This window comes from Pelodiscus sinensis, chromosome 2 (assembly GCF_052426305.1).
Source record: "Pelodiscus sinensis isolate ZL-2025 chromosome 2, ASM5242630v1, whole genome shotgun sequence".
Taxonomy (NCBI): domain Eukaryota; kingdom Metazoa; phylum Chordata; order Testudines; family Trionychidae; genus Pelodiscus; species Pelodiscus sinensis.
In genome coordinates this window covers 228,739,365-228,750,525 of record NC_143053.1, presented here as the reverse complement: position 1 = coordinate 228,750,525, position 11,161 = coordinate 228,739,365, and the positions used below count along the sequence as shown (strand labels likewise).

The 11,161-nt window shown below is 45.0% G+C and overlaps 1 protein-coding gene across 12 annotated transcripts in view; it reads left to right on the top strand.

Annotated features, from left to right (window-relative positions):
- The first annotated feature begins 657 nt into the window (after window positions 1–657).
- The window catches only part of ABI1 (abl interactor 1), a 144,660-nt gene continuing 134,156 nt past the window's right edge, over window positions 658–11,161 (top strand). For 8 of the 12 annotated variants that reach the window (XM_075922547.1, XM_006115270.4, XM_006115276.4 and 5 more), the window contains exon 1: window positions 658–893. In XM_075922547.1, the coding sequence (XP_075778662.1) occupies window positions 777–893 (117 nt within the window). In that variant the 5' untranslated portion in view covers window positions 658–776. The remainder of the gene's footprint in view (window positions 894–11,161) is intronic. The other 4 variants (XM_006115277.4, XM_006115274.5, XM_006115273.4 and 1 more) reach the window with 2 other exon arrangements.

The window sequence follows — 11,161 nt, the reverse complement described above, 5'->3', positions numbered from 1 at the left end:
AAAATATATCTAAATCTCACATCACTGCTTTCTCTTATATTTGGAAACTCCACGTACAGGTCCAGGATATCTGCTATCTTGTGGCACAAGGGCACCACTAGGTCAGACCAGGACACTGATTCCAGAAAAAAGAGCAATAATAGTGTTATGCTGAAAAGTGTTAATGGCTGCCGTTCAGAAGTCTTTAATATGTGGACAATCTCAATGTTTGTTACAGCCGCTGAGAAAGGTCTGCCTGGATAATCCAGGGAGGCAGGGTAGATGGGAAGAAGGTGTTTAAATACTGAGTGTCACGCCTTTTGTCTCTCCCCGTTGCAATGCAGAGCGGGTCTCCCCGAGGAACTGGCTCTATGCTGTTTAATTTCCCTCAGTTGCAGCTGGCCCAGCCCTATCCTGCTTTGAACCAAGCCGGTGAAACGAGTGGGACTAACAGCTCAGCTTTCCCTCTAGTGAGAAACTGCTCGTGTGGGAGCGAGCACCGAGCTCAGCCGTGGCGCAGCCTAAGGGAAGAGAACCACCCCAAGCCACACCTTGCAGCTTCCCCGGCGCATGCCCACTCCCAGAACCAAATACCGCGGGGGGGGGGGGGGCGGGGTTGGAGAGGAGCAGACTACAACTCCCAGCATGCAGTGCGACGGGCATTTTCGGGGTGGGTGGGGAAAGCAGGGCGGCCTCACGAAAGCGAGGCGAGGAGGAATCCCACAATACCAGGCGGGTTGTGGGCTCGCCGCCGCTGTCTCTTTAATGCAAGAGGAAGCGATGCGGAGGGGAGGAAAATGGCAGAGCTGCAGATGCTGCTAGAGGAGGAGATCCCCTCGGGCAAGAGGGCGCTGCTCGAGAGCTACCAGAACCTCACGCGGGTGGCCGACTACTGCGAGAACAACTACATCCAGGTGAGGGCGGCCCGGCGGGGCGCGAAGGGCGGCACTGGCGGGTGCAGGAAGTGGGCACCGAATGTTGCAACAGCCGGAGGAGCCGCCGCCGATACATTGTATCGCCCGGCAGCCGCCGCCGCAGCGCCCCGGTTCCTCCGCCCCCTCCCTTCTTCGCTCTGCCTTGCAACTTTCTAGCCCCAGTGCCTCTTACTCCCCCCACCCCACGCCGCCTGTGCTTGTGAGCAGGGAGGGGTGATTCTGTCGGCTCAGCCCAGAGGGTGTGTCTCTTTTATTATTTATTTTATTGTGACTCACGGCGCCCAGATGGGGGAGAGGGTGGATTTGTATATGCCTCTGATTGAGCGCTTGAAAGTCTGCCTCTGTCAGACCAAATTCCTCCTCCTCTTTCGTTTCTCCCCCCCCCCCCCCCCTCGCCGCCGTTTGGCTTTGGAGTGGCTACAGTGTTATTTTTCAATAATCAAACTAACCATTAAAAAAAAAAAACCCTGAAGTTCTGGGTTCTTAAGTCAGTTGCACAGACGTAATAGGCATCAGCCCTTTTCACCTTTCCGGGGTGGGTGTTCTCTCCCTGTTAGTTGTATAAAGAGGTGAATTTCAGAAAGGATGTAAGTGTGAGGTTTGCAAATGCTGGCTGTGGCGAGTGTTGAAATACAAATGACTGACAAATGCAGAAATATGTTTGTATGTTGGGGAAGAAAGAAGGGACACCCCCGCCCTGTCGCCCTGCCCCCCAGTGGATTTTTTTTAATAGTTGGCATCTAATTCTCACTTAAAACTACATACATGAATTGCATTCCTGGCATTCTGTACTGGTGATTTTGAATTGTTACAATGAGCAGTACTCATGTATATAGGCAGTAATGTGCAAACATGATGTGCTATTTCAGCATGGCAGTTTCTCCTTCTGAGATAGTAAAGCTGCTTGCTTCATAATTCAGACATCCTATAGCAATATTTTTAAATCAGGTGTCTCTTGCCTCAAGGTGCACCCCAATGCACTTGTTCTTGTATCTTGCTGCTTCAGTTTCCTTAGCCCTTTTTAAAACTCATGTGTGTACATTTTTATTTTGGCTTTGAAAAGTATGTTCATAGTAATCTTTGTATACATCTGAAAATAATTGATATAATTGCATGTATACATGTGAACTGAAATGGACACAGTGCCCTTCCAGATGCCCAAAGTAGTCCACAGAAAAACTTTCTTAAGGAAAGAGAAATTAAAAATTGTGCTTTTTTACTATGGCTTTTCCTTACAATGTAAGTAAACCTGTTGACTGTAATCTATCACTGCCTAGGGCTAGGTGTAACTTAAAGTTAATATAGCTTTTAATGTTTTAATATTTAGCATTTGCCTGAAACTAGCAACTATTTTATTTGTGCAAGTGGGATAGTAATTTAGTGGTTTTATCAAACTTTAACTATCCCTCAACATCCCTTTGTGAAATTACTTTTTTCTGACATGTCAGGCAATGCTGTTTGATATTTGAATTAAAATTCAAATAGCAAATCAGAACTTGTTTTAGAAGGCTATAAATCCTTCTCACAGTGTCAGGCGATAAGGGTTAAACTGTTCTTATTCAGTTACGTGCTCCACCCTAAAAAAGCTGGTTATATAAATGCTTCAGAGAGGCGAGGTTGCATTTGGGTTTACTCATGGGAAATATGACAAACACAGTAGTGTGGTAACTGCAGCACATGTTTTGACCTGTCAACTCTTTTTTCTATTTCAGGAGAGTTGTAGAGCTCTTTCTGGCATTACATGTTGCTTTCAAATCTTTTTAAGAGACATGTCCTCATTGATCATTTGAAACGCATCAAACCAAGAACCACCTTAAGAATCAAGGCTAGCTGTACACAAATCAGTATATTTTACAGTTTTGTCCTCCTACAGCTGTGTATTCCTGTTGGAAGGAAACAGAATTAACTAATGGGAATAAATAAGTAGTAGTTTAGTGGATTTTATACCTAGTATGTAGTCTGTCCAGGTTTAGCCTAATTGAGTAAAAGTGCTAAATGAGAAATTGACATTTAGTGCAAAACAATTTTCCTAGTGGTTGTGTAAAGCCATCTGTTCTATAGTTAGAATAGTATAAAGTAGGGATGTAAAATCCCGTTTAATTGGTTAACCAGCTAAACATATTTAACCAGTTAAATGGTTTAAAACAGGGGTGTCCAAACTTTTTTCAAAGAGGGCCAGATTTGAAGAAGTGAACATGCGTGAGGGCCGTTCCCGCACTCTCAGCCCCAAGGCGGAGGGCCCGCGGGGTCGGAGGCGGGTGGAGAGCACAGGGCACGCCGGCCTCACGGCGTCCCGGGGGCAGGGCGAACCCGCAGCCGAGCGGGGGAGCAGGGCTGCGGACCTGCCCTACAGGGCAGGCTCTAGGACCGCGGAGGCCATGGGCGGCGGTGCGGCCGGAAGCGGCACGCTGGGCGCGCCAGTTCAAAAGAGTGCCGGGGAGCCGGGAGAGGGGGAGGAAGCGGGGGCCGTATTAAACCGGAACACGGGCCACAATTGGCCCGCGGGCCGGACTTTGGACATGCCTGGTTTAAAGGGATGGGCAGATGGAGGGGCTGCTCCAGCCCAATTGCATGGAGTCTCCCACCTTCACCACCACAGGCAGGTGGTTGTTCCAGCCCTATGGGTCCTATTGCAGGAAGGGCTGGGACCCATAGGGCTGGAGCAGCCCTCTGCCTGTGGCAGATGGGGAGCTGCTCCTGCCTCCATGGGTTAATTGAAATGCACCATCCATTAAGGGTGATGCTTACAGGTTAACCATTTACATCTCTAGTGTAGAGATAATTACTTTCTGTCTCCTGGAATAGTAGTGTCAATATTGGGGTGTGGCATGCCACAGGATTACAGGCTGTGAGATACAAGGCAATGTCTGGTTTTGAGAATGAGGAGCTATCAAAACAAAATATATGGTATTTGTATTAAGTGCCATTGAATTGACAGTAATTTAAGACCTAGATAAGTAGGTTGCTGAGAAAAGGTAGAGCAGATCAATATGAGAGAACTGTACACTAAGTATACTGTTTAAAATACTTCAGAAATGGAGTGCTTCATAATTTGGCTTTATGGCTTTGACTTACTCATACAAAGTTTTTTGAGATTTCCAATAGAACCAGGACTACTGATATCTCGGTTTTGTGAAAACAGCATTGAGCTGCTTAGTGTAAAAAGCATCAACGTTGGTGTAGTGTCTGACAGCCTATTTGTTTAAAGCCCATTAATGTTGTAGCAAATACTTTTTTTTGATAGTTCTCAATTTGATACTTTGTGTTCTTTCTTCACTGTGGCAAGAATGTAACCTTTTATAAAATGACTGACTTTTCCCCCTCAAAGTCTTTTGAAATGTGTATTAAAAATGTCTAAGTCTGGAAAAATTAAGCTTACATCACATTTCTTATCCCTTCCCTTTCTCTCCTTCCTACTTTGCCCTTAGCAGCTGATGCTGATCTTTGGATGTCAATGCTATAAGGAACTGAGAAACAGCTACTGGCTACCAGGTGCAGTGAAACAACAGCAAAGTAGAAATCCAGAGAGTAATGTAGCTAGTCTACCAGGCTGATTATCTGATAGGAAGGAAGAACAATGCTGTGAGAAGGCACTGAAAGGAGCTCATGAGGTTAGAAGAAGATTCAAAATATTCAAGGGAAATTTTAGTGTGACTGAAGAGGGACAAGGGAGAAGGCAATGTAAATAACATCAACTACCTCTTATTATAAATGTTGGGTGCTTTTAAAAATGTCATTACTAGGAAACAATATAAATAACTTATTTGTTTTAACTTGAAACTAGATGTAAATTGTATACTTTGAACTCCTGGTTATGCTTGGAGGTGTTAGTGATTTGAAAACAGCTAGAAATGTAGTATCTGATGGAGAAAACTAGTCTCTCAATTTTTCAAGACTACTGTACCTCTTTCAGGAGGCTGTCTTGCATGGGCTACATCTACACTACAGCCTGGACCCATGCTCTGAGATCAATTCACCAGCAGTTTATTTACTGGGATTAGTGAGGACCTATTGAGTCGATCGCAGATTCCTATCATAGTGACTCAGTTACCCTACCCCAAATGAGACGAGTAAGGGAAGTCGTCGGGTGAGAGATGGGCTACGTTGTTCGTATAGCTGGAGTTGTGTATCTTAAGCTGACTTTTTGTTGTAGTGTATATGTAAACATCAAGCTAAGAATGTAAATATGGGCCAAAACAGTTAATTGGTTTTAAATTATATTCTTTAAGCAGTTAAGTGGTTAACAGTTGGCAGGCTGGTACAGGGCAGCCATAGTGGAGGGATCTCACTGGGGCTGTGGACAGGCATGGTGGGTGCTGTTCTAGGCCAGCCTGTCCCTGCTGGGGCCCTGCTGTGGCATGGCTGGCAGTCTGGTTAACCAGTTACCCAGGAGGCACTCTGGTAAGCCTAATGGTTATTGGGTAACCAGTTAACCTTTTACAAAAAGCTAAGGCTTTGCCTTTCTTGCATGCACCAAACCAAAACCCAAATGCCCCTTTCCCCCTGAAAAAAGTGTGTTCTAACTTGGGTAAAATTAATTGTAGATACGGCAGCTAAGGATAGCAGCTCGAGTTCCACTCCACAGGCTCCCCCTATAGGTTTTAATTTGGCTTCTAGTCTGAGTTTAAACATTTAGTTGGCACATCTTTGGTACTATTTCATCTGAGTTAGCTAACCTGAGTTTAAAAACACACTCTTTGCTATGAAGGCATAAAGGTATACATTTTAAAATACAACCCTCAGTTTTTTTTCTGGCAGGTTGCAGTCATGAAGGATTATTATCAATTACACTGCCAAGATATTGGTTGTGATATGTAACAATTTGGGGATTCTGATGGTGCTTAGATCCTCCTTTGACAACACAATATAGAAAGAATTAGATATGCAGGAGGAACTAAAACTGTTTTAACTCTTCAACTACAGATACTAACTTGTATTATGTCTTTCATAGTTTCTACTCTGAATGGGCGTAATTGCTTAACTTTAGTTACCATATCCCTAATAACGTATTGGGTTTGGCAATGAATGATAGAAGTCATACAGGGAGCCTTGTTCTTCAGTATTGTCATGACTAGGAATGTAAGCGACTAGTCGACTATCCGATAAGCAAATGCTTATAGGACAATCAACTAGTGACTTGGTTAAAAGCCGGTTCCCCCCACAGTGATGGCACTTGCTATATTTCAAAAGCAGAAGCTCTGTGGGGTGCCAGGGGTGAGCTGGGACTTTCTGAGTCCCCCCCTCCCCCGTTGGCCCCAAGCTCCCTGCGGCGCTTCCACCTTTAAAATGTAGTAAGACCCACCAGGGCTCTTGCTGCATTTCAAAGGCAGAGGTGCCTTTATTGACTAATTGAATAGTGGACGCAAATTTCATCAACTATTCGCTTAGTTGATCTAAATTTAACGTCCTTAGTCATGACCTCTTCCTTTGAGTTGCAGCAGTTGATTACAGTAGAAGAGCTAATGTAATGAGTTTTCTTCAGTAATGGGTCTATTAAAAAAACTGCTTGTAAACACAGAAGATTTATGCCAAGTATTGCCCCACTGTGTTACTTGTGGTCTGGTTAAGGCTTTGTGTCCTTCAACTGGAGTTTAGACAACTTTTGTTGTTCACAGGTACTTAAAAAATAATCCCCTCCCCAAGACCTTGTCTACACTTGCAAGTTTTGTCACAAAACCTGAAGGGTATTCACACTGACCCAACAAAAGTCATGACAAACACCCAGTTTTGGTGACACAACTTTCATCTCCATATGAGATTTTGCTCTTCCCCTTGCCATTTTTGTTGACAGTTATGTAGTGTGTACTATAGTAGGATTTTTGTCCAGTTTATTGACTGCTAGCATGTTTCCCACAATGCCCAATTAGCTGCTCTGGTCAGCACTTTGAACTCTGTTGCTCTGCAGCCACATAAACACATGAGCTCCCACTTACGAACCCCTGGAACTTTAAAAATCCATTTCCTGGTGTCTGGCTCATTATGGGTACATTTAGACTTCAAGCTTCTTTCGGAAGAGATCTTCAAAAAAAAAAAACTTCCAAAAGAGAAGGTCCACAGTTTAAAAGCGCATCGAAAAAGTGATCTTTTTCGAAAGCGCGTCCACACTGATTGGACACTCTCACATGTAAACTGTGATTACTATGGACGGCGTGGCCACTAGAGCACCTGTGCTTTTTTCCTGGAGGTCTGATTTTTTTTTTTTTAAACTCCCTCTTCTGCATCTACACACATTTTTCCAAAAGAGCTCTTTCAGGAAAGGTGTTCTTCCTCGTAGAATGAGGCTTACCAACGTTGGAAAAACCCCTGTATTCTTTCAATTTTTCTTTCAAAAGAACGCAATAACAGAGTGGACATAAGTCACATTTTTTAAAAAAAAAATGGCTGTTTTTCCAAAAAAACCCTGCAGTCTAGACACACCCTGGGTGTGGTCCTCATGACATACTCACCCGTTTCCCTGAGAAGATCACTCCAAACACTCTCCTGCTTGAAGCACCCAGAGCTTTTGGATCTTATCAGTATGACATGAAGAACTGGTGCAGTCACAGCTGCAAGTGACTCATAGGAACCGGGGCACTTATGGTCACATTTCTCAAGCCCTGTGTGAGAAGAAGGGCTATGAGTGAGAGACTCTACAGTGCAGAGCCAAGATAAAGGAACTCCAGTGTAAGTACCAGAATATGAAGGTGGCAAACAGCTGGTCTAGTGCTGCACCCAGGGCATACTATTTTATAAAGAATTGGATGCAATCCTGGGCGGAGACCCCACATCGACACCAAAGGAGATTGTGGATACTTTTCATAGTACAGAGTCAGAAAAGCTTTTCTTGGAGATAGAAGTTACTGATGAAGAGGTGGAAACAGACGAAGCACCTAGGGTCAATCTGGTGGCAACCAATGCGTCATGCAGTGAGGAATTGTTCACAAGTCCCAATGTTTGTGAGGGACCCACACCTGGACGTGGAAAATGAAGGAAGGGAACAGCTGTGGGGCCATGAAACAAGGAAAGAGACTCGGGGTACTTTGCTATGCAGGTGGGGAGGGGGTCCTGTTAACAGCCATGTGGGGTGCAAAGTTGCTCTAGTGCAGCTGGGGGTGGCACAGCTGCTTGGGGTGCTAAAAAGCTCTGGTGCAGCTGAGGCACCCTACTCCCAGCCTGTTTCCACACCCTACCTCCCACCCAGACCTCATAACCTCTCTGCCTTCTGCACCCCAACTCCCTTGCAGATCCTGCACCCCATCCCTATCCCACTCACTGGCAGTCCTGTCATACACTGAACCCCTTATTTTTGTCCCTACCCCAGGGCCTAAGGGAGTCCATACAATCTACTAACTCTGGAACCCCAGAAAAGTAAATCTAACCTATGGGAAACCCTGAACATCAGTCCTTCCTGTCACTTTCCCTCACCCTGGGAGGCTGAAGCACCAGAGGAGTGAGGTGTCTCAGTTGGGGCCCACATCAGTGAAGGTAGGGCTTTTTTGAAGGAGTTTTTTTGCTTCTCACTTATGTGGTTCCCAACTGATTTTTTTTTTCTGTGGGTCAGTGGCCCTTGACCCAAAAAAGGTTCCCCACTCGTGCCATAAATAAAGAAAACATTGAAACCTTTTGTGTTGGATATAAATTAATATTTTACTTTTTATCAAATTTAATTTTAAACACTAACAAGAGAAAATTAAAATGCTTTATCTGTTTAATGTAAACTAAGCCGTTCTCCTTAGCTGCAGCTGGTTCAGAAAACATGGACACCATATGCGGCCTGCCTCTGTCTCCTCCTACCCTGGGCACACAGATCCATAAATAGAAGTGAATAAGTTAAATCTTGGCATGGCACTTCTGAAAAGTTGCCACCCCTTGGTTATAGTGGGTGGGTGGGAGTGGATGGCAGTTGCAGTGGGAAGGTGGTGGTGGAGGGCAATGGAGGCCTTGGCTAAGCTCTCTAGCCTTGTAAGCTGGCTAAGACCTGCCTGGGTCTGCGTTATGTCCAGTGAGAGCATCAGTGTACACCGAGATATGAATAGAATCTTGCTAGGAGATGGAGTTGAAGCTTTGCCTGATGTACCTACCAATTTTCTCATGGAGATTCCATGGCAGGGCTGCCATTTCACCACTGCTGTGGTACAACACTCTCCCAAACAATTCTTCAAACTCTGCTGCCACAACCAAGACACCACAGAGTTTGGCTGCATAAGGAGTGGTGCTCCCTACTGGCAAACAGAAGTTCAACCCTGGTGTGCCTGTTAACCTTCAGTGGGGGTATGATAGCCAGAGTACTCTCAGCCTGAGGACAAGGGTAGGCTTATTACAAATTGTTTTCATTTGCAGCTGCTGCGCAAGCTCAGACTGTACTTTTTTGGTGACCCATGCCCAACACTGCGTCCTTCCTTTACCACCCCTATCCTTAGAGCTCATCCTGATCAGAGGGTCTGGAGAGATCTTTGTGCTGCTAGGTCAACAAGAAAAGTAGCAGGATTTTTTTCCAGAGATGTGCATATTAGTGAAATGTTACAATCTTTATCATAAATAGTACAGTGATTCTATTGTTAATGGTTACTTTTCTAGACCTTGGGAAGTCAGGCATATTCAACAGCAGATTCCATAAATTAAGGAAAAAAACATGGAAGATGAGAGGATCTGGTCAAGGGTATGTTTTGTCACTCAAACACCCGTGGCCAAACTCTTCCATATCTTCAGAGTGGGGGGGGGGGGGAAGTTATGGGGATCAATGTGAGAACACACATTCTTGAGCACATGCTAAAACTCATGGAAGACCAAAATGAGATTCTGAAGAGTCTTACCTAGATGCAGAATGAACAAAACCAAAGGCCTCCACTATCAACATATACAGAACTTTTTCCATACAGAGCTCTTTTTACATGCCAACACATCAGCCTTTTGGCCGCACGTACAAAATTCCTTATCCAGTAAGCTACTCTCTATGCCCTCTCATTTTCACAATCCAGAAATGTGGGGTTTTTTTCCATCACACTCTACTCCCCATCACAGCATCTGTAACTTTAACATACAGCTGTCAACACCAATCTGAAGTTTTCCAGTAACCCTTACCACTGAACATCCCAATTGAAAGACATCAGAGAAGAAAAAGTTGAGACATGAGTTTATTTTTTGTGATCTAACCTATGTGGCCTGAGAGAGCCTGAAATATCCCTTGGGTTTGATGGGAATGCCTCTCTCAGAATGAGCACTGTGATGAGACAGAGAAGCAACCCCAACACAGAAATGTGAGCTGTCCTTATTATTGTCAAAGTGGTTCCTGAGAGCCTCCCTGATATTGATGGCCACCTTATGGGCTCCTCTGACAGTGCCATTGTTGGTCTGTTCAAACTGTGTGTAGGCACTATTGCATTATTCCATCCATAGTCAAACGCTTCACCTTACAATCACACATTATGTAAGCAACCGCACGTGGCCATCACCTTCGGGATATGAGTCTCCAAAAGGTCCAGCCTGCCATAGAGACACTTCTGTCTCCCTTTCAATTTGCCAAAGGCACATTCAACAAGCATGTAGCATTGGCGTAGCCTGTTACTGAACTGTCTTACTGCTGGCACTGTGTCTTACTGCTGTTCAGGTGCCCTGTGTAAGGTTTCATGAGCCAGGGCTGTAAGAGGTAAATGACATCACCTAGGATCATTATAGGCTTTTCCAAAACCCCCACAATAATTTTCTGGTCTAGAAAGGAAGTCCTAGCATGCAGCTTGCTGAACAGGCTGTTGTTCCACAAACACTCGAAGCGCCATGGATGGAGAAGTATCCCTTACAATGATGTACGCTGTGGCAAGTGCTTCAGTGGGAATGAGTGCCATCAATTGCTCTGCCACAGTTTGGAAAGCATAGCCTCTGTCATCCACATTTTCCAGAGTCCTGGTCCTATGCAGAAAAATGCAATTTGTGGTCCTGCATAGTTGCGTAAGTGCTGCTCTGATGGGAGACTTCCCCACTCCAAACTGATTTGCTCAGGAATGGTTGCAGTTGGGAGTCACCAGCTTCCTCAGTGCAATGGCTATGTGCTTCTCTACTGAAAGAGCAGCTCTGCAGCTGACCCCTGCAGTTCAGGGGTCAGCTCAGCATACAGCTCCAGAAAGCTGGTTTTACGTATCCAAAAGTTCTGTAGCTACAGGCTTTCATCCCACACCTGCATGACAATGTGCTTCCACCACGCAGTGTTGGTTTCCCTAGCCCAAATGTGATGGTCTGTGGTGCAAAGCTTATCTGTGACAGCCTTATGCAAT